At 47.1% G+C, this 23,952-nt stretch overlaps 1 protein-coding gene across 5 annotated transcripts in view; it reads left to right on the top strand.

The window, feature by feature from the left end:
- mapk8ip1b (mitogen-activated protein kinase 8 interacting protein 1b) overlaps positions 1-23,952 on the top strand; it is a 163,366-nt gene that overhangs the window by 118,907 nt on the left and 20,507 nt on the right. For 4 of the 5 annotated variants that reach the window (XM_073049861.1, XM_073049865.1, XM_073049864.1 and 1 more), the window contains exons 5-8: positions 3,302-4,111; positions 13,385-13,460; positions 18,433-18,605; positions 20,360-20,472. In XM_073049861.1, coding sequence (XP_072905962.1) covers positions 3,302-4,111; positions 13,385-13,460; positions 18,433-18,605; positions 20,360-20,472 — 1,172 coding nt within the window. The remainder of the gene's footprint in view (positions 1-3,301; positions 4,112-13,384; positions 13,461-18,432; positions 18,606-20,359; positions 20,473-23,952) is intronic. The other variant, XM_073049862.1, reaches the window with a different exon arrangement.

Here is a 23,952-nt window from a genome sequence, read left to right as displayed (position 1 = left end):
TGTTGGGGATGTTACCGGTCGGGGGGGATTGTTGGGGATGTTACCGGTGGGGGGATTGTTGGAGATGTTACCGGTGGGGGGATTGTTGGAGATGTTACCGGTCGGGGGGGATTGTTGGGGATGTTACCGGTCAGGGGGGGATTGTTGGGGATGTTACCGGTCGGGGGGGATTGTTGGGAATGTTACCGGTCGGGGGGGATTGTTGGAGATGTTACCGGTCGGGGGGGATTGTTGGGGATGTTACCGGTCGGGGGGGATTGTTGGAGATGTTACCGGTCGGGGGGGATTGTTGGGGATGTTACCGGTCGGGGGGGATTGTTGGGAATGTTACCGGTGGGGGGGATTGTTGGGGAGTTACCGGTCGGGGGGGATTGTTGGGAATGTTACCGGTGGGGGGGATTGTTGGGGAGTTACCGGTCGGGGGGGATTGTTGGGGATGTTACCGGTCGGGGGGATTGTTGGGGAGTTACCGGTCGGGGGGGATTGTTGGGGATGTTACCGGTGGGGGGGGGGATTGTTGGAGATGTTACCGGTCAGGGGGGATTGTTGGGGATGTTACCGGTCGGGGGGGATTGTTGGGGATGTTACCGGTGGGGGGGGATTGTTGGGGATGTTACCGGTCGGGGGGGATTGTTGGGAATGTTACCGGTCGGGGGGGATTGTTGGGGATGTTACCGGTCGGGGGGGATTGTTGGGGATGTTACTGGTGGGGGGGATTGTTGGGGATGTTACCGGTCGGGGGGGATTGTTGGGGATGTTACTGGTGGGGGGGATTGTTGGGGATGTTACCGGTCGGGGGGGATTGTTGGAGATGTTACCGGTCGGGGGGGATTGTTGGGGATGTTATCGGTCGGGGGGGATTGTTGGGGATGTTACCGGTCGGGGGGGATTGTTGGAGATGTTACCGGTCGGGGGGGATTGTTGGGGATGTTACCGGTGGGGGGGGATTGTTGGGGATGTTACCGGTCGGGGGGATTGTTGGAGATGTTACCGGTCGGGGGGGATTGTTGGGGATGTTATCGGTCGGGGGGGATTGTTGGGGATGTTACCGGTGGGGGGGGATTGTTGGGGATGTTACCGGTCGGGGGGGATTGTTGGGGATGTTACCGGTCGGGGGGATTGTTGGGGATGTTACCGGTCGGGGGGGATTGTTGGGGATGTTACCGGTCGGGGGGGATTGTTGGAGATGTTACCGGTCGGGGGGATTGTTGGGGATGTTACCGGTCGGGGGGGATTGTTGGGGAGTTACCGGTCGGGGGGGATTGTTGGGGATGTTACCGGTCGGGGGGGATTGTTGGGGATGTTACCGGTGGGGGGGATTGTTGGGGATGTTACCGGTGGGGGGGGATTGTTGGGGATGTTTCCGGTCAGGGGGGGATTGTTGGGGATGTTACCGGTCGGGGGGAATTGTTGGGGATGTTACCGGTGGGGGGGATTGTTGGGGATGTTACCGGTGGGGGGGGATTGTTGGGGATGTTTCCGGTCAGGGGGGGATTGTTGGGGATGTTACCGGTCGGGGGGGGATTGTTGGGGATGTTACCGGTCGGGGGGGATTGTTGGGGATGTTACCGGTCGGGGGGGATTGTTGGGGAGTTACCGGTCGGGGGGGATTGTTGGGAATGTTACCGGTCGGGGGGGATTGTTGGGGATGTTACCGGTCGGGGGGGATTGTTGGGGATGTTACCGGTGGGGGGGATTGTTGGGGATGTTACCGGTGGGGGGGGATTGTTGGGAATGTTACCGGTGGGGGGATTGTTGGGGATGTTACCGGTCGGGGGGGATTGTTGGGGATGTTACCGGTGGGGGGGAATTGTTGGGAATGTTACCGGTGGGGGGGAATTGTTGGAGATGTTACCGGTCGGGGGGGATTGTTGGGGATGTTACCAGTGGGGGGGGATTGTTGGGAATGTTACCGGTGGGGGGGAATTGTTGGAGATGTTACCGGTTCGGGGGGATTGTTGGAGATGTTACCGGTGGGGGGGATTGTTGGGGATGTTACCGGTTCGGGGGGATTGTTGGGGATGTTACCGGTCGGGGGGGATTGTTGGAGATGTTACCGGTGGGGGGGATTGTTGGGGATGTTACCGGTTCGGGGGGATTGTTGGGGATGTTACCGGTCGGGGGGGATTGTTGGAGATGTTACCGGTGGGGGGGATTGTTGGGGATGTTACCGGTTCGGGGGGATTGTTGGGGATGTTACCGGTCGGGGGGGATTGTTGGAGATGTTACCGGTGGGGGGGATTGTTGGGGATGTTACCGGTTCGGGGGGATTGTTGGGGATGTTACCGGTCGGGGGGGATTGTTGGGGATGTTACCGGTGGGGGGGATTGTTGGGGATGTTACCGGTCGGGGGGGATTGTTGGGGATGTTACCGGTTCGGGGGGATTGTTGGAGATGTTACCGGTGGGGGGGATTGTTGGGGATGTTACCGGTTCGGGGGGATTGTTGGGGATGTTACCGGTCGGGGGGGATTGTTGGAGATGTTACCGGTGGGGGGGATTGTTGGGGATGTTACCGGTTCGGGGGGATTGTTGGGGATGTTACCGGTCGGGGGGGATTGTTGGGGATGTTACCGGTGGGGGGGATTGTTGGGGATGTTACCGGTCGGGGGGGATTGTTGGGGATGTTACCGGTTCGGGGGGATTGTTGGGGATGTTACCGGTCGGGGGGGATTGTTGGGGATGTTACCGGTGGGGGGGATTGTTGGGGATGTTACCGGTCGGGGGGGATTGTTGGGGATGTTACCGGTTCGGGGGGATTGTTGGGGATGTTACCGGTCGGGGGGGATTGTTGGGGATGTTACCGGTGGGGGGGATTGTTGGGGATGTTACCGGTGGGGGGGGATTGTTGGGAATGTTACCGGTGGGGGGATTGTTGGGGATGTTACCGATCGGGGGGATTGTTGGAGATGTTACCGGTTGGGGGGGATTGTTGGGGATGTTACCGGTTCGGGGGGATTGTTGGAGATGTTACCGGTTGGGGGGGATTGTTGGAGATGTTACCGGTGGGGGGGATTGTTGGGGATGTTATCGGTCGGGGGGATTGTTGGGGATGTTATCGGTCGGGGGGGATTGTTGGGGATGTTATCGGTCGGGGGGGATTGTTGGGGATGTTACCGGTCGGGGGGGATTGTTGGGGATGTTACCGGTGGGGGGGATTGTTGGGGATGTTATCGGTCGGGGGGGATTGTTTGGGAGTTACTGATGGGGAGATGGTTGTGGGTACTGCCTGTGGGGAGATTTTCGGGAGAGGTAATGGTGGGATAGGCAGCCAATGAAAGCATAAAAGCCATGTGTTTCAGGGGAGGCCGGATCAGCTCATGACCACGTCTGCCTTGGCAATGAGACCAAGACGGCGGGAGGCACCGTTGACAAGGGGACCAGCAGCGGCACCACCACCAGCAGCCAGGCCAGTGCTAGCAGGCGGGCTCCGACGGGGAAGAGTGACACGCTAGCTCCCGCCGCCGTGGGATGTTCGCCAGCGCCTTGCGCTGAGCAGCGGTCTCGAAGCGGCGCCCACAGTGAGGATCGCCTCCACTACCAGGCGCAGGTGGAGCTGGAAGCCACCGAGGAGATCTACCTCACCCCGGTGCAGAGAAACTCGGACTCTTCGGAGGGCGAGCGGCCCCCTCTCTGCCGCTCCAATGGCAACAGAATGTCCACTGGCTCGGACGCCGACTTCGTCCAGTGCACGGCTGCACCCGGGAAGCCCCGGCCTTCGATCAGCGAGGAGGAGGCCGTGGTCCATGCCGGCACACGCCGCTCGCTGGTCCGCGCCTCCCTGACCTCGAGTGAGCACTGCCCGCGGGTCTCGGTCAGCTCAGACAGCGTGTTGTCCTACGACTCGGTGAAGTACACGCTGGTGGTGGACGAGGACGCCCAGCTTGAGCTGGTCAGCTTGAAGCACTGCTACTCGGCCTACAGCGACGACAGTGACTCCGCCACTGTCTACGATAATTGCGTCTCCTCGGCCTACGAGTCAGCTGCTGACGAGGAGGGCGCAGGGAAAGGTGATTCCATCTGCCCATCGGAGGACTCTACACCAGAGGCAGACATCCCCTTCTCCAAGAAGTTCCTCAATGTCTTCATGAGCGGACGGTCAAGAGCCTCCAGTGAGTAATTTTGGCCTCAGGGCTGTGGTGGGTTTATTGGGCAGAATTGGAATCTGGTTTAATACCACAGTCGTTTATGAGATGAAGTTTGTTGTTTTGAGGCAGCAGTACAGTACAAAGGCATAAAAATACTATAAATCACTAAATAAGTAAGGGGAATATCGAAGAATACACCGAAAGTGCTGGAGGAACTTAGCAAGCCAGGCAGCATCAATGGAGAGGAATGAACAGCTGACCCCTCATCAGTCTGAAATGCCGACTATTTATTCCTCACCATAGACGCTGCCTGACCTGCTGATTTCCTCCTGCATTTTGTGTGTGTGTGTGTGAGCGAAAGAGATTCTGCAGATGCTGGAAGTTCAGAGTGCCACATGTAAAATGCAGGAGGAACTTCTGTGCATTTACAGCATCTATCGACATTTCCAGCTGCGATCCTTCTCAAGATTTCTAACATCTGCAGAACCTCTTATCTTTATGAGAGGAATAATGAGGTAGTGTTCGGGGGTTCCTGGATTATTCAGAAATCTGATGGTAGATTTCAGGGACAGATGCCAGGGAGTGACAGTCAGTGAATATCTCATAGGGCTTTGGTATTGGTTTATTATTGCACATTGAGTCATAGAGCACTACAGCTCGGAAACAGGTCCTTCAACACATCCAGTCCATGTCAACCTGAACTTCTGCCAGGTCCCTTTAACCAGCACCTGGGCCACCATAGCCCTCCAAACACCTCCCTTCCATGTATCTATCTGAAATGTTACAATTGAACTCAGAATCAGAATCAGGTTTATTATCACTGGCATGTGACATGAAACTTATTAACTTAGCAGCAGTTCAATGTAACACATAATCTAACAGAGAGAAAAAAAATGAATAAACAAGTCAATTACTTATATTGAATAGATTTAAAATAACGTGCAAAAACACCGCATATTCCCATCTACCATTTTCGCTGACAGCTCACAGCACCCTCCCAGTGAAGAAAGTCCCCCTCAAATTCCCCTTGAATATTTCACCTTTCACAATTAATCCATGACCTCTAGTTCTAGTCTACCCAACCTCAGTGGGTAAAGACTGCTTGCATTTGCCCTGCGTATACCCACATAATCTTGTATCCTGTATTAAATCTCCATTCATCCTACGGTCTATGAAATGAAACCCTAACCTATTCACCATTTCCCTGGAGCTCAGATCCTCAAGTCCTGGGCGCATCCTTGTAAACTTTCTCTGCACTCTTTCAAACTTATTAATATTGACATAAAGATAAAAAACTGTCTTTTACACACCACCAAATACAGTTCATTTCACAACATCGGTACATCAAGGTAGTACAAGATTCAAGATTGTTTAATTCATTCCCGGTACACAAGTGTAAAGGAGGACAAAATGATTTTTACTCTGGATATAATACACACAAAAAAAGCACAATAAGATAAAGAACACAATGACAATTAAAAAACACAATAAATATAAATACATAAGTTTAGCTTATATACACAGATTGATTATATGTCTGTAAAAGTGACACTAGGCACAGGAGCGTCTGTACATAAGGTGACTGACAGGAAATGATAAGGTAGTGGTGGTTGGGGGTGTGGAGGAGTGGGTTAGTGGGTGGGCATATTGATTGTATGTCCATTAAGTGATGATAGGCACAGGAGTGTTTGTACATAAGATGACTGACAGGAAATGATGAAGTAGGGATGGTTGGGGATGTGTTGGGGTGGGTTAGTGGGTGGAGGTGTTGATCAGCCTTACTGCTTGGACAAAGTAGCTGTTTCTGAGTCTGTTGGTTTGGGTAAAGCAGTAACACGACGCAGAATCTAGTGTTACAGAGGAAGTGCTGTATAGATTGACAATATAGTGCAAAGGCTAAGAGGTGGTGCGCTGTGAGATCCATTGCTCATCTTAACTGTACAAGAGGTCCTTTCAAGAGTTTACTATTACAGAAACTGTCCTTGAGCTTGTTGGTACATGATTTCATGCATTTGAAAGTTTCCTTAATCAGTACATCGATGTCCCAATGAGAGAGTATACAATACGTGATCTCCTATCAGGGAATGAGACAAGGCAGGTGACAGAAGTTTGTGTACGGGAACACTTTGCCTCTGGTGATCACAATGCTATCAGTTTCAAGATAATTATGGAAAAAGATATGTCTGGTGCTCGGGATATGATTCTAAATTAGAGAAAGGACAATTTTGATGGTATTAGGATCTTGCAAGTGTGGATTAGGACAGGTTGTTGGCTGGAAAAGCTGTTCTTGGTAAGTGGGAGGCCTTCAAAGGTGAAATCTTGAGAGTACAAAAACTTGCATATGCCTATCAGAATGAAAGCCAAGGATATCAGTTTTGGAGAACATTGGTTTTTGAGAGATATTCAGGCCTTGGTTAAGAAAACAAAGGAGGTTCACAGCAGTGAAAGACAGGTAAGAACAAATGAGGTACTTGAGGAATATAAGAAATGCAAGAGAACACATAGGACAGAAATCAGGAGTGCAGAAAGAGGGCATGAGGTTGCTCTTCCAGACAAGTTAAAGGAGAATTTTAAGGGGTTCTACAGATATGTTAAGATCAAAAGGATTGCAAGGGACAAAACTGGTTCTCTGGAAGATGAGAATGGTAATCTATGTGTGGAGCCCAAAGAGATGGGGAGATCTTAAGTGGTTTTTTTTGCATCTGTATTTACTGAGGAGACAGTCACAGTCTGTAGAAGTGAGGCAAAGCAGCAGAGAGGTCATGGACCCTATACAGATTACAGAGGAGGAGGTGTTTGCTGTCTTGAGGCGAATTAGGATGGGTAAATCCCCATGGCCTGACAAGGTGTTTCTTTGGACTCTGCAGGAGGGCAAATACAAAAATTGCCAGGGCCCTAACAGAGATATTTAACTCATCCTCCGGCAAGAGCTGGAGGCTTGGAGGATAGCTAGTGCTGTTCCGCTGTTTAAGAAAGGCTCTAAAAATAAAACAGGAACCCATGAGCCTGATAGCAGTTTTGGGAAAGTTATTTGAAAATATTCTAAGGGACCGGATATATGAGTATTTGGATATATATGAACTGATTAAGGATAGTCAGCATGGCTTGGTGCATGGTAGGTCATGTCTAACCAATCTTGAAGAGTTTTTCAAGGAAGTTGCCAGGAAAGTTGATGGCGAGGCAGTGGATGTTGCCAACATGGACTTCAGCAAGGCATTTGATAGGGTCTCACTTGGGACTTTGGTCAAGAAGCTTCAGTTGCTTGGCATTCAAGATGAGGCAATAAATTGGATTAGACGTTGGCTTTGTGGGAGAAGCCAGAGAGTGGTAGTAGATGCTTATCTCGCTGACTGGAGTCCTGTGACTAGTGGAGTGCGGAAGTGATCAGTCTTGGGTCCGTTGTTGTTTGTCATCTATATCAACAATCTGGATGATAATGTGGTTAACTGGATCAGCAACTTTGCAGATGACACCTAGACTGAGGGTGTAGTGGACAGTGAGGAAGACTATTGTGGCTTGCAGTGGGATCTGCACTAGCTGGAAGAGTGGGCTGAAAAATGTCATAATGGAATTTAATGCAGATGAGTGCGAGGTGTTACACTTCAATAGGAGCAACTAGGGTAGGTCTTACACAGTGAATGGTAGCGCACTGGGAAGTGTGGTAGCACAAAGGATTTTGGGAATACAGGTCCAAAATTCATTGAAAGTGGCAGCACAGGTTGATAGGGTCATAAAGAAAGCTTTTTGTACATTGGCCATAAATCAAAGTATTGAGTGCAGGAGATGGGATGTTATGTTGAAGTTGTATAAGACATTGGTGAGGCCTAATTTGGAGTGTTGTATGTGGTTTTGGACACCTGTCTACAGGAAAGATGTAAACAAGGTTGAAAGAGTACAGAGAAGATTTACAAGGGTATTACTGGGTCCGGAGGACCTGAGTTATAAGGAAAGATAGAATAGGTTAGAATTTTATTCCTTAGATCGTAGAAGATTGAGAGGGGATTTGATAGAGGTATACAAAATTCCAAGGTATGGATAGTTTAAATGCAAGCTTACTTTTTCCACTGAGACTGTCTGGGACTACTAGTAGAGGTCATGGGTTAAGGGTGAAAGGTGAAAAGTTTGAGAGGAACATCAGGGGAATCTTCTTCACTCAGAGGGTTGTGAGTTGCCATTGCAAGTAATACCTGTGAGCTTGATTTCAATGTTTAAGACAACATGTATGGCAGGGGTATCAGATGGGGGAGACCTTAAATGCATTCTTTGCGTCTGTATTTATTCAGGAGATCAGTAGCAGAGATATTTAAATCATCCTTAGCAACAGGGGCAGTATTGGAGGAATGCTGTTTCGCTGTTTAAGAAAGGCTCTAAGAATAAACCAGGAAATTATAGGCTGGTGAACCTACATTGTTTGTGGGAAAATTATTGGAAGGTATTCTAAAAGTTCAGGTATATGAGTATTTGGACAGATAGAGGTTGCTTAGGGATAGTCAGCATGGCTCCAGGCATGGTAGGTTTTATATAATCAGTCTAATAGAGATGTTTGAGGATGTTACCAGGAAAGTGATGAAGGCAAGGCAGTGGATGTTGTTTACATGAACTTCAGCAAGGTATTTGACAAGGTTCCACATGGGAGTTTGTCAAGAAGATTCAGTGAAGCAATGCTTGGCATTCAAAATAAGGTAGTAAATTGGATTAGACATTGGCTTTGTGGGAGAAGCCGGAGAGTGGTATAGATAGTTACCTCTCTGACTGGAGGCCTGTGTCGAATGGAGTGCCGCAGGGATTGGTGCCGGGTCCATTTTGGTTTGTCATCTATATTAACAATCTGTTGTTAACATGGTTAACTGGATCAGCAAATTTGCAGACGACATCGAGGTTGGGGGTGTAGTGGACAGCAAGGAAGACTATCAAAGCTTCGAACAGGATGTGGACCAGCTGGAAAAATGGGCTGATAAATGGCAGATGGAATTTAATGCAGACAAGTGGGAGGTGTTGCACTTTGGGAGGACCAACTGACACAGTGAGCGGTAGAGCACTGAGGAGTGAAGTAGAAAAAGGGACGTGGAATACAGGTCCATAATTCATAGAAAATGGCATCACAGGTAGATAGGGTTGTTAAGGAAGTTTTTGGCACATTGGCTTTGTTAAATCAAAGTATTGAGTACAGAAGATGAGATATGCTGAAGTTCTATAAGATGTTGGTGAGGCCTAATTTAGCATATAGTGTACAGTTTTGGTCACCTACCTACAGGAAAGTTGTAAATAAGATTGAAAGAGTACAGAGAGAATTTACAAGCAGCTGCCGGGACTGGAGGACCTGAGTTATAAGGAAAGATCGGATAGGTTAGAAATTTATTCCCTAGAATGTAGAAGAGTGAGGGGAGATTTGACAGAGGTATACAAAATTAAGAGGGGTAAAAATAGGGTAAATGCAAGCAGGCTTTTTCCACTGAGGTTGGGTGAGACTTGGCGTAGTGGTAATTACCACTGGATCAGAGACATGAGTTTGAATCCCACCATGGCGGATAGTGAATTTGAATTCAATAAAAATACCTTGTGACCTTGAAACCATGTCGATTGTTGTAAAAACCCAATCTGGTTCCCTAATGTTGTCCTTACTTGATCTGGCTTATATGTGACTCCAAACCCACAGCGATGTGGTTGACTCTTAACAGCCCTCTGAAGTGGCCTAGCAAGCCATTCAGTTGTGTCCAACTGCTAAAAAGAAAATAATAAGGAATGAATCTGGACAGACAACCCAGGCACTGGAAACAACAACAGCAAAACGAGCCCTGCCGACCCTGCAAAGTCCTCCTTAACAACACCTGGGGACGTGCCAAAGTTGGGAGAGCTGTCTCACAGACTCGTCAAACAACAGCCTGACATAGTTGTACTGACAGAATCACACCTTCCAGTGAACATTTCGGACTCCACCATCACCATTCCTGGGTACGTACTGTCTCACTGGCAGGACTGGCCTAGCAGAGATGGTGGCACAGTGGTGTACAGTAGAGAGGGAGTTACCCTGGCAACTCTCAACATCGACTCTGGACCCCATGGAGTCTCATGACACCAGGTTAAACATGGGCAAGGAAACCTCCTGCTGATTACCACGTCCCATCCTCCCTCAGCTGATGAATCAGTACTTCTCCATGTTGAGCAGCACCTGGGGGAGGCACTGAGGGTGACAAGGGCACAGAATGTACTCTGGGTGGGGTCTTCAATGTCCATCAGCAAGACTGGCTCGGTAGTACCACCGCAGACCGAGATGGTCAGGTCCTACTGGACATAGCTACTAGACGGGGACTACAGCAGGTGGTGAGGGAACCAACAAGCGGAAAAACACACTTGATCCCATTCTCACCAGCCTGCCTGCCACAGAAGCATCTGTCTACGACAGCACTGGTAGAAGTGACCACTGCACAGTATTTGTGGTGAATAAATCCCATCCCCACATTGAAGAGATCCTCCACCACGTTGTGTGGCCCCTACCACCGTGCTAAATGGGATAGACCGAACAGATCTAGCAGCCCAAGACTAGGCATCTGTGAGACGCTGTGGGCCACCAGCAGCAGCAGAATTATACTCAACTACAACCTGTAACCTGATGGCCAGGCATGTCCCCACTCTAACATTACCACCAGGCCAAGGGATCAACCCTGGTTCAATGAAGAGTACAGGAGGACATGCCGAAAAAAACACCAGGCGTACCTCAATATGAGGTGGCACTCTGGTGAAGCCACAATACAGGACGACTTGCATGCCAAATATCATAAGCAGCCAGTAATAGACAGAGATAAGTGGTCCCACAACCTACGGGTCAGATCTAAGCTCTGTAGTCCTGTCATATCCAGCTGTGAATAGTGGTGGACAATCAAACATCTCACTGGAGGAGGGGGCTCCACAGGTATCCCCATCCTCAATGACAGAGGAGCCCAGCACACCTGTGCAAAAGATAAGGCTGAAGCATTTGCAACAATCTTCAGTCAGAAGTGTGGAGAAGATGATCCAGCTCAGCCTCCTCCAGGAGTCCCCAGCATCCCTGACGTCAGTATGCAGCCAATCCAATTCACTCCACGTGATATCAAGAAATGGCTGAAAGGACTGGATAATGCGAAGGCTATGGGTTCAGACAAAGTGCCATCAATAGTCCTAAAGACTTGTGCTCCAGAACTTGCTGTGCCACTAACCAAGCTGTTCCAGTACAGCTACAACACCGGTATCTACCTGGTAATGTGGAAAATTGCCCAGGTATGTCCTGTACACAAGAAACAGGACAAGTCCAACCCAGCCAATTACCGCCCTATCAGCCTACTCTCAATCATCAGCACAGTGATGGAAGGCATCATCAACAGTGCTATCTTGCAGCACCTACTTGGCAATAACCCGCTTACAGATGCCCAGTTTGGGTTCCATTGAGGCCACTCAGCTCCTGACCTCATCACCTCCTTACCTCATCACCTCCTTGGTCCAAACATGGACCAAAGAGCTAAATACCCTCAACATCAGGGCACCATTTGACTGAGTATGGCATCAAGGTGCCCTAGCTAAACTGGAGTCATTGGGAATTAGGGGAAAGCCTCCACTGGTTGGAATCAGACCTGACACAAAGGAAGATGGTTGTGGTGGTTGGAGGTCAATCATCTCATCCTCAGGACATCACTGCAGGAGCTCCTCAGGAAAGTGTCCTAGGACCAACCACCTTCAGCTGCTTTATCAATGACTTTCCTCCCATCATAAGATCAGAAAGGGGATGTTCGCAGAAGACTGCACAATGTTCTGCACCATTCGTGACTCCTCAGATCGTGAAGCAGTTCATACCCAAATGCAGCAGGACCTGGACAATATCCAGGCTCGGGCTGACAAGTGACAACATTCAAGCCATTTAAGTGCCAGGCAATGACCATCTCCAATAAGAGAGGCTCTAACCATCATCACCTTGACATTCAGTGGCATCACCATCACTGAATCCCCTACTATCAACATCCTGGGGGTTACCATTGACAGGAAACTGAATTGGTCTAGCCTTATAAACACCATGGCTATCAGAGCAGGTCAAAGGCCTGCGGTGTGTGACTCACCTCCTGACTCCCCAAAGCCTGTCCACCATCTACAAGGCTCAGGTCAGGAGTGTAATGGAATACTCGCCACTCACCTGGATGAGTGCAGCTCCCATCACCACTCAAGAAGCTTAACACCATCCAGTACAAGGCAGCCCACTTGATTGGTACCCCCTTCCACAAGCATCCAATCCCTCCACCATCGATGAACAGTTGCAGAAGTGTGTACTATCTATAAGATGCTCTACAAGACACACCAAATTTCCTAAGGCAGCACCTTCCAGACCCACGACCACTACCATCTAGAAGGACAAAAACAGCAGATACCTGGGAGCACTACCACTTGGAAATCCCCCTCTAAGTCACTTACCATCCTGACTTGAAAACATAAACATATCCTTCATTGTTGCTGGGTCAAAAATCATGGCATTCCCTCTCTAACAGTACTGTGGACGTACCTACATCTCAGGGGCTGCAGCGGTTCAAGAAGGCCACCTTCTGAAGGGCAGCTAGGGATGGGCTGTAAATGCTGGCTTAGCTGGCAAAGCCCAAGTCCCATAAATGAATTAAAAATCTACAACTAAAGGTCATGGGTCAAGGGTGAAAGGTGAAATGTTTAAGAGGAACATGAGGGGGAGCTTCTTCACTCAGAGGGTGGTGAGCGTGTGGAACGAGCTGTCAGTGCAAGTGGTGGATGCAATTTTGATATCTACGTCCAAGAGAAGTTTGGATAGGTACTATAAATGGATGGGAGGGCTGTGGAAGGCTGTGATCTGGGTGCGGGTCGATGGGACTAGGCAGCTTAAGTGGTTCAGCTTAGACTGAATGGGCCGAAGGCTGAAATTTTAGAGGGATACGAGCCAAATGGGCCTAGCTTAGATAGGCTGCTAGTTTGGGATGGATGTGTTGGGCCAAAGGGCCTGTCTCAGATAGGCTGCTAGTTTGGGATGGATGTGTTGGGCCAAAGGGCCTGTCTCAGATAGGCTGCTAGTTTGGGATGGACGTGTTGGTCCAAATGGGCCTAGCTTAGATAGGCTGCTAGTTTGGGATGGACGTGTTGGGCCAAAGGGCCTAGCTTAGATAGGCTGCTAGTTGGGATGGAAGTGTTGGGCCAGAAGGCCTGGCTTAGGTAGGCTGCTAGTCTGGGGATGGACGTGTTGGGCTGGAGGGCCGCTTCCATGCTGTGTGACTCTACACTGTGCCTCCTACCCAGTAAATTTCCATGTGTTTGCAGGTGCGGAATCCTTTGGATTGTTTTCGTGTAGAATAAATGGAGAGGAACGAGATCAGACACACAGAGCCGTGTTCAGGTAAGGGCGTCCTCATCTACCCAGTGTGCACAGTCAGTGTTGTCTTTACCTACTGCTCTCCACCTGGTTTTCTTTGCCTTTCACCAAAATCGCCATCTCCATCATCGACCTTTATGTTTGGTATCCGCATTTATTCTTAGCACAGCAATAATTTTGTGCGTAGCCGGGGAAAAACTCCCAGGGCAACATTCAGAATGCTGGAAGAGCTGTTGCCGTCTGTAAAGAGTTTGTACGCTCTCCCCGTGTCCATGTGGGTTTTCCATCAGGTGCTCTGGTTTCCTCCCACAGTCCAAAGACGCACAGATTAGTAGGTTAGTTGGTCACATGGGAGTAATTGGGCGGTGCGAGCTTATTGGCTCGGAAGGGCTTGTTACCGTGTTGTATCTCTGAGAAAAAGAACACAGGAGGTCAAGTAGCATCTATAGAGGGCAATAAATTTCAGGCTGAGATGCCTTCATCCGGACTGGAAAGGAAGGGGGCAGAAACCAGAATAAGAAGATGGGGAGAGGGGGATGAGAGCAAGCTGGTAGGAGATAGATGAAGCCAGGTGAGCGGGATGGTGGTGGATGGGGGTGAGGAGGTGTGAATGGTGGTGAGGCTAAGAGGTGAATGGCAGGTGTAGCACTCATCCCACTCGCAGGGATAAGTGCTAGGAGGGAGATCAGTGAGGAGGGACAAGTGGACAAGAGAGTCGTGTAGCAAGCAATTCCCTGTGGAAAGCAGAGAGGTGGGTGTGGGAAAGATGTGCTTAGTGGAAGATTCAAGATTCAAAGTTATTTAATGTCATTTCCAGGACACAAATGTGAAGGAGAGCAAAATAATTGTTACTCTGGATCCGATGCAGCACAAAAAAACCAAAATAAGATAAAGAACGCAATAATAATAAAAACAAAATAAATATAAATACCTAAGATAGCTTATGAACATAGATTGTATGTCCATAAAGAGTTGGTAAGCACAGGAATGTCTGTACACAAGGTGACTGAAAGGAAATAATAAAGCAGTAGTAGTTGGGGTTGTGGAGGGATGGGTCCCATTGTAGATGATGGAAATATGAAGAATAACGTGCTGGATACAGAGGCTAATGGGACTAACTCCTAGCTAAGAGACATTAAGTTTGGTCAGTGGATACTCAACGTGGATTGCCCTGAGCCAGATTGTAGATCCCAGCAGTGCTGCCTGGATACACAACAACTGCGACCATTCCGGGAGCACCTTACACCTCCCTGGATAGAGATGTATCTTCATCCCACCACAGTACAGAAACACAGCTCTGACTAAAATGATAACAGCATTCCAGCGATAAGAATTAGCCAGATTCAAATGGTATAATGTCTGTCCAGAAATAACTAAGAAAAATACAGAAGCAGCCATACCACAATTCCTGGAAGATGCACTGAACAATTACACAGAACTGTGCAAAAGTCTTAGGTACATGTTAAAAAAAAAATCCGTAAAGAAAAGGTATTTTCAAAAAGAGCAGTAAGCAGTAAAAACAAAACTAAATCAAATCAGTATTTGGTGTGACCACCCTTTGCCATTAAAACTGCATTAATTCTCTTAGGTTCACTGTTCTGCAGTTCTATAAGAAAATTGACTGTAGGTTGTTCCAAGCATCTTGTCACGGTTCTTCTGCCGACTTTGGCTGTCTCGCTTCCTTCTGTCTCTCCAGGTAATCCCAGACAGCCTCAATGATGTTGATCAGGTCTGTGTGGAGGCCATACCATCAGAAACCATATCAATAATCTAGGGTGCCTAAGACATTTCCACAGTTACATAGGTGATTGTATAGAAATACAAGCAAGCATAATTTAAACTAAGAAAAATAACAATTCTACACCTATATAGCGAGGTTGCTTAAGACATGCACAGAACTATATTTGTTTACGCGGAGCGGAGAGAGTTTGTAAATCTGGGTGTTGGGAATGGCGAAGGAGGAGTGCCACGGGAGGTGTGTGGGGCTGGTGGCAGAGAAACAGTGCCGGAGCAGGTGGGGTGGGTGCAGAGACACCAGGCAAGGTCAATTGATTACAAACAATTGGTTTATTTGATCATTACAGAATTTCTCTCTGGTGCTTCCCTCTCCCTTCCCCCTCCCTTCCCCTTTCTCCAACCATGATTTTCCCTCTCCCCGCCCCCTTCCCACTGTCAGTCCACAATAGAGACCCATATCAGAATCAGGTTTCTTTCTCATCACTCACATATGACATGGTTTTTTTTGTGTGGCGGCAGTACAGTATAAAATGGCTACAGGTCTGTGCAAATGACTTGGGCACCCTGGCTCTATAGATATGCCTTTTGCACAGTACTGTATATATATATTTAAATAAGTAGTGCAAAAAGAGAGCAAAGAAAGGTAGTGTTCAGGTGTTCATTCTCCGTTCAGAAATCTGATGGCGGTGAGGAAGAAGCTGTTCCTAAAACATTGCACGTACAAATGTTAGGCTGGCTTTTTAGCAATTCTATGTAAAATTGTGAGAGGTTTGACATTGTAGAGTGTAGTTTATCAGAGTCAGAGCTAATAAGTGGCAGCACTTTATAAAAAAGATGATGCTCTTAAAATGAAGCAATCTTATACCAGAGCGTAAACGCAAAGCACACTGCAGATGCTGAGTTCCTCCAGTGTGTTGTACGTGTTGCTTATACCAGGGAGAACAGTTAATATTAGACCAGTCACACACAGTCCTGCTGAAGGGTCTCGGCCCAGAACATTAACTGTACTCTTTTCCTACATGCTGCCTGGACTGCTGAGTTCTTCCAGCATTTTGTGTGTGTTGCTCAGATTTCCAGTATCTGGAGATTTTCTCTTGTTAATTAATGCTTTTAGCTCATTCCTTTAAAACCTCCTCATAAAAGCTCAAATAAGCTGCAGAATGTTGTAGACTCAGTCAGCTCCATCATGGGCATTAGACTCCCTAGCATCTAGGACATCTTCAAGGAGCAATGTCTCAAAAAGGTGGCATCCATCATTAAGGACCCCAGTCACCCAGGACATGCCCTCTTCTCATTGCTACCATCAGGGAGGAGGTACAGGAGTCTGAAGGCACACACTCAATGATTCAAAAACAGCTTCTTCCCCTCTGTTGTCAGATTTCTGAATGGAAATTGAACCCTTAAACACTACCTCACTACTTTTTTCTCTCTTTTACACTACTTATTTAATTGTCTTTAAACTGTAATTTACAGTTCTATTATTATGTATCGCAATGTACTGCTAACGCATAACAGATTGCATGACACATGCTGGTGATATTAAATCTGATTCTGATCTTTTCTGTGGAAGAGTTAAGTACTTGGTTTTAATTCTGGTGTTATCATAGCAGAGGATCAAACACGTTAGTACTTGTATACAAGTGTGTGTGATCGACATCATTCAATACGTGTCACCAATAAATGGAATAGCCAGCCAATTTCATTAAGTTAATGGAAACAGTAGTTAGATATACCACCCATTGGCCGCTGAATTATTACCTCCTTTAACATCTTAATTAGCTCATATTTCTTCTTTCTCTATCACAAATGTGTGACGGCTATGGCTTTTAAAAAATCAATGCCCTCTTCAAAGCAGCAGATCCTGATAGGTCACGGCTTGGTATGGCAACTGCTCTGCCCAAGACTTCAAGAATCTGCTTGGAGCTCTGGGCACAGCTCGGAACATCATGTTAACCAGCCTCCCTTCCATAGACTTGTCTATAATTCTCACTGCCTCAGTAAAGCAACCAACATCATCAACGACCCCGTCCAGCCCAGGCTTTCTCTCTTTAGCCCATCCCACTGAGGGCACATACCACCATGCTCAAGGACAGCTTCTATCCCACTGTTATAAGATGATTGAATAGTTCCCTAGTATGATGAGATCTGCTCCACCAATCGATCAAAGCTAATTAATTTTCCCTAACCCCATTTTCTTACCATCTTCCCATAACCTTTGACATCCTCACTAATCAAAAACCTATCAACCGCTTTTTAATTATGCCCAATAAATTGGACTCCACAGCTGTCTATGGCGATGAATTCAACAGATTCTCCACCCTTTGGCAAAAGAAATTCCTCCTTGTTTCTGTTCTAAAAGATGTCCTTGTATTCTGAGGCTGTGCCCTCTGATCCTAATCTCCCCCACAATTGGAAACATCCTCTCCACATCCACTCTATCTTGGCCTTTTTAATGTTCAATAGGCAATGGGAGACTCCTAGGTTTAAATCAGCAGTGTTCAATGTTAATTTATTATAAAGTACAGTACATATATTTTATCATATACCTTGAGATTCTTTTTTGCAGGTATTTACGGGAAAAAAAGAAATACAATAGAATTTATGAAAAACTACAAATAACAAAGACTGGCAAACATCCGATGTCCAAAAGAAGGCAAATCATACAAATAAATAAATAGATAGATAGAAAGATAGTACTAAGAACATGAGTTGTAGAGTGCTTGAAAGTGACTCTGTAGGTTATTGAATCAGTTCATTGTTGAGGTGAGTGAAGTTATTCATGCCAGTTCAGGACCTGATGTTTGAAGGGTGATACTCTGAACCTGGAGGTGGGCACCTACAGTAAGGTTCCTGTGCTTCCTTCCTGATGAAAGTAGTGGGAGGAGAGCATGGCCTGGATGGTGTGAGGATGGGTCCTTCACGATCGATGCTGCTTTCTTGTGGCAGCACTCCTTGAAGATGTGCCAGTTGTGGGGAGAGCTTTGCCTGTGATGGACTGGCTTGTGTCCAGTACTTTTTGTTGGCTTTTTTGTTCATGGGTATGGTATTTCCATACTGATAAAAGGGATGTCTTTTTACTTTGAGGCTTTGCTCTCTATTCCTAGTCTCTCCCACTGTTGGATACATCTTCTACTCTGTGTAGTCCTTTCAATATATGGCAGGTAATGGAGGACTCCAGCAATCTATAGTTCACGTAGGCACCCTTGAACCCAGGTGAGATCTTCTGTTCCTTACATTGCCCTGTCTTGTCCTGACCTAGGTTCATACCACGACACGATGATGAGCTGGAACTGGAGGTGGACGACCCTTTGCTGGTGGAGGTACAGGCTGATGACTACTGGTATGAAGCCTACAACATGAGAACAGGGGACAGAGGGATCTTCCCAGCGTACTATGCACTCGAAGTGGTCACAGAACCAGAGCATTTTGCAGGTACCTAGCCCCTCACCCCGGTGTCCACTTGTGTACTTAGACCCATGAGGAAACAGAGAGGAATTTACAATTATTAAAATATTGTATGTATAGATGTATGTATTTATTTAGTTAGTTAATTAGTTAGTTAGAGATACAGCACAGCCCTTTGAGCCATGCCACCAGCAACCCACTGATTTAATACTAGCCTAATCACAGGACAATTAACAATGACCAATTAACCTACCAACTGGTACATCTTTGGACTGGATCACCAAGGGAAAACCCATATATCCCACAGGGAGGACATACAAACTTCTTACAAAGAATGCAGGATCTCTAATCTTCGATGCCCCCAGCATCGCACTAACTACTACACTACCACGGTGCCCAATTTTTTCCTTCACTTTATTTCTCGTAATCCTGGTCTCCCCTTTACGGGAAGAATGTGGAAGCTTTGGAAAGGGTGAAGGAGAGGTTTACCAGGGTGCTGCCTGGTTTAGAGGGCAGGAACTATAAGGAGACGCTGGACAAACATTTATAAGGTTATGATAGGAATAGACAGGAGTAGACAGTGAGGGAGTGAAGCCTCCATTGGTCAGGGCTGACCATGGATGTTGTTGTCCTAGCTGTCTAGACACGCACATCTGGGCAGAATGACTCCCCCTCTCCATGCATTTGATGAACCCAAAGGAACAACAGAGACCAATACAATTTGGTACTAGCAGCATCGCAGGGGTTGCCAGTCAGTGTAGAACTCAATGTAGGACTACCTTAGGGACTCTAGCTCCAGATATTTTCCTCCTGAAGCCTTTCTCATGAGTGGGTATAGCTGCAGGGCAGCGGAGGTTTGAGATCAGAGCTTTCCTCCTCCTAATTGACTTGTCAACCACGGCTGATGAACCCCATCTGCCCGATGCTGCTAGTTTTAAGGCATCAGTAACCCATCTTTGCCCCTTCACCTGTCAATAAAAATGGTTCCACCAGGCTTAGTAGCTAAGCTGGACTTGGTTGTCAGAGGCTATTTGAGATGCACACCTTTGGGAGCATTTAATAGGTAGTGGGAGCTTATCCGGATTACCACCTCTGGCTATAACAACCTTAAGGAACCAACTTTAGGGAGCAGACAGACAGTAATTTTATCCCAGGATCGATAACAATCTACTGTCTGACATTAACATGCACCTTGCACTTTGTCAACCTGTCAGTCTTCAGGCCATGTCACTCAGGGAAATGTGCTAATATTACTTTGTGACTGCAGATGCTGTGTGTGGCCATATGATTTGTGTTTTGCCCCTTGGTCCCAGACGAACATTGTTTTATTTTTCTGTATACACGCGTACAGCTGAATGGCAATAAACTTCAACTTGAAACTTGAAATGCATTTCATGTGAGAGGGATTGAGTTCAAAGGAGATATGAGGGATGAGCGTTTTTTTACAGAGTGCTGGGTACCTGCAATGTGCTGCCAAGTGGTGGAGACAGATGTGATGGAGATGCTTAAAAAGTTCTTAGACACATGGATATTTATAGAAAGGGGAGATGTGGACCATGTGTAGGCAGAAGGGATTGGATTAATTCGGTATCATTAACTGAATTAGTTCAGTACAGCATCGTGCTGAGGGGACTGTTCTTGTTCCTGTGCTGAACTGTTCCATATGAAAGTACAATGACACATTTGCAGTCTAAGCCTAGAGCTCTGGGTTATTTTTAAACAGGCAGCATTATATCAATAACATATATTTATTAATCTGAATTCTATTTTCTGTCTCTTAGCAGCTATAGCTGAAAAGAATGACTGGGTAGATAACTTCCATCTAAAGTTCCTGGGCTCGGTGCAAGTGCCCTACCATAAAGGGAACGATGTGTTGTGTGCAGCCATGCAGAAGGTAAGGTGAAGTCCAATCAGTAGAAGGCCTGTCTTCCATTTTAACAATCTTTTAACAATTTCATTTTATTTAGAGGTAAAGCTTGGAACAGCTAGCCTAATGAGCCACACTGCCCAGCAATTCGCCTATTTAACCCCAGCCTAATCACAGGACAATTTATGTTGACCAAGTAACCTGCTAACCAACACGGATTTGAACTGTGGGAGAAAACCAGAGCACCTGGAGAAAACACACGCATTCATGGAGAGAAACATCCGAACACCTTACAGATGATAATCAGAACTGAACTCTGACCTCCAACGTACCAAGCTGTAAGAACTTCGTTCTAACTGCTGTTCCATTGTGGCGCCCGCTAATGGATCCAGGCCACTGCTTGGGCGGTGGTCACTATGTTAGCCTGTGTGTCAGTAGGATGTAGGCTTCATGGATTCTGGGGCGTGCCATTCTGTAGCACACTCTTGGGAATGTTGGTTTCAGGCAGGGACGACTCTCTCCTTCATTGGATGAGTCAATCTCTCTGTTCAATTTAAGAGGAGCATTGACACTATTCCACAAAAGGGCACGAGGCTGCTGTTTGATCTTCAGTCACCGTAATTGAAAACAGAGTTATCATTGTACCCATTTTAGTTTGATTTCCCATTCCACTTCTAACATGTCGGTCCATCACCTCCTCTACTCCTACGATGAGGCCGAACGAAATGAGGGTGGCAGAGCAACACTTTACATTCCATCTGCGTAGCCTCCAACCTACCCATCGAATTCTCTAACTTCTGGTAATCACTAACCCCCCCTTCTCTTTTGCCATTCCTCACTCTGTTTGCTCTCTCACTACTTCTCTTCTTACCTATCACCTCCCTCTGGTTCTCCTCCTTCCCTTTCTCCCATCGTCCACTCTCCTCTCAGATTCCTCCTTCTTTAGCCCTTTACCTTTTCCACGCATCACCACCCAGCTTCTCACTTCAATGCCCTCCCCCACCCACTCACCTTCACCCTCACCTGCTCTCACCTAGCACCTGCCAGTTTGTACTCCTCTGCCTCCTCTCAGCATATTCTGGCTTCGGCCCCCTTCCTTTCTAGTTGGGATTCTTTTTGAGATAGAGTGAAGATGAATTTCTGGCAATATTGTATTCTTGCAAGCAGATGAGCGGAAGTTCATCCCAAACTTGCATGGGATGTAGAAGATACTAGACAATCAAATCTTCTTGACATAGTTCACTAACTCAGCACGTTCCACTCAATTACATCCTGCAGGGATTATTTTCCAACCAGACAGATAACTTTAAAATGGCTGCACCATTCTCATCTAAGATGAACGCCAACCAGTTGCGCACACAGTCCAACGTAAACAGCTAAAGCTTTTGCTCAGTTATTTTGATGCATTTTGCTCAGTCTCGTAACATAATGACAACCTTCGCAGAATCTTCTGTGTCGCTTATTTTCAGTGTTAAACTGATTTCCCAGGATATTTTGTGCTAGTTTATGAAGATGCTGCAGGCCCCACCCATAATCCATGTCCCCAGGGTGAAATTTAATTACCAAAGCAGGTTCTGCAAAACTTACGTGACCTTGAAGCTATTAAAAGTGTGCAAGGGCACTGACAGACGTGCTTAATGGATTTAGAATATAAATATTTCTAATTCACTTAGAATCTGACCCCGTATCCTGCTCTATTAATCAAACGTTTCCATGTAGCTTTGACAAATAATTTTATAGTCATAGAGTACTATAGCATAGAGAAAGGTCTTTTAGCTTACCCAGTCCATGCTGACCCAATCTTCTGCCGAGTCCCATCGACCTACATCTGGACAATATCCTTCTAAATCCCTTGCGTGAATGTGCCAATCCAAGCTATTTATGTAGTGAGGTACAGTGCAGAATAGGCCCTTCCAGCCCTTTGAGCCACGCCACCCAACAATCTCCTGATTTAATCCTAGCCTGTCATGGGACAATTGACAATGACCAATTGGACTGCAGGAGGAACCCGGAGGAAACTCATGCGGCCACGGGGAGAGTGTACAACTCCTTCCAGGCAGTGGCAGGAATTGAACCCGGGTCGCCCGTGTTGTAAACCACCGTGCTGACCAATATGCTACTGTGCCATCCAAGCTTGACCATCTTCACTGGGAGCTCACTCCATATCCTCACCACCCTCCAAGTGAAGGCAACCCCCCCCTCAGATTCCCCTTAAATGTCATGGAGTAGAGAAGAAGCTGTGCATAGAGGTGAATGGGGGAAGGGGTAGACAAAGAGCTGGCAGGTGATGGGTGGATCCATTGAGGTGGTGGTTGATGGGCAGGTGAGGGCAGGAATGATGTTAGAAGCTGGGAGTTGATAGGTGGAATTGACAAAGATGATGAATGACGGACTATGATAGGTGTAATGTATGGAACAATTTCTTTTAGAGCAATGATGAACCCCCACCCAGCACTATGTATTGATCTGTTGCCTGCACATGGGCTGTTGTCTACACATGCACATTGTTCTCCCTCTTGCTGCAATGTGAATTGACCTGTTAAAGCCATCTCCCGCATGCATGCTTTTATTTAGTTGCTATGTAGTTGTGCACAGACACAATGAATTGGTGATGAGTACGAAACTGAATTTCAGGAAATATCACCAGCTGCACTGACAGTTACGGGACAAAACAGTGAGACTTAAACAGCACGAGAGAGTTGTTGCAGATGCTAATATACGCATGTGTACCGTGCAGAGTAACAGCGAAAGACGCACTGAATTTAAAGTGAAAATAACATGGCGATGGCTTGAGTTGTGAAAGTTGACAGATTTGATAGCGTTAATGAAGGCTGTAAGTGGTATATCGACGGGGTTGAACTGTATTGTAACGCGAATGATGTGGAGCAGCAAAAGAAAGCCCCTGCACTTCTTAGCTTAATGGGTGCGAGGACGTACAGCATATATGTCAAACTCAAGGCCCGCGGGCCAAATCCGGCCCGCGGTGGAATTATCTTTGGCCCGCGAGATAATATCTAATTACTATTAAAGCTGGCCCCAGTAATCGAAGCGCCTCTGGCGTATGATATGGCTAATGCTGATTTTATTCAGGTACCAGGTTTTCAGGGTTTTTAGAGTTTATTCGGCAGTCTTGCTCGGCAGTCTTCTTCATAAGAAACGGAATTTGTAAAGTGAAACACTTTGTAGTTATAGCAGAGACTGAGACACATGAGAGCAGGCTGAAAAAACGGAGGCAACGAAAGCTGCGTTCGCACGCTTCCGACTGATCCGGCCTGCATGAAGCTGCATTTTGCTCAATCCGGCCCGTGACCTAAAATGAGTTTGACACCCCTGACGTACAGTCTCTTATACAACCTAGTAACCCCTGTAAAGCCAGCAAGCAAGACGTTCAATGAAAATGTTACAATCTTACAAAGTCACTTGAGCTCTAAACTGCTGACAGTAGCTGAGAGATTTAGACTTTACAAAAGGAACCAGTCAAAAGATGAAAGCATTTCTGAAAACATT

This window comes from Hemitrygon akajei, chromosome 6 (genome assembly GCF_048418815.1).
Source record: "Hemitrygon akajei chromosome 6, sHemAka1.3, whole genome shotgun sequence".
Taxonomy (NCBI): domain Eukaryota; kingdom Metazoa; phylum Chordata; class Chondrichthyes; order Myliobatiformes; family Dasyatidae; genus Hemitrygon; species Hemitrygon akajei.
This window is presented reverse-complemented; position numbering and strand designations above follow the sequence as displayed.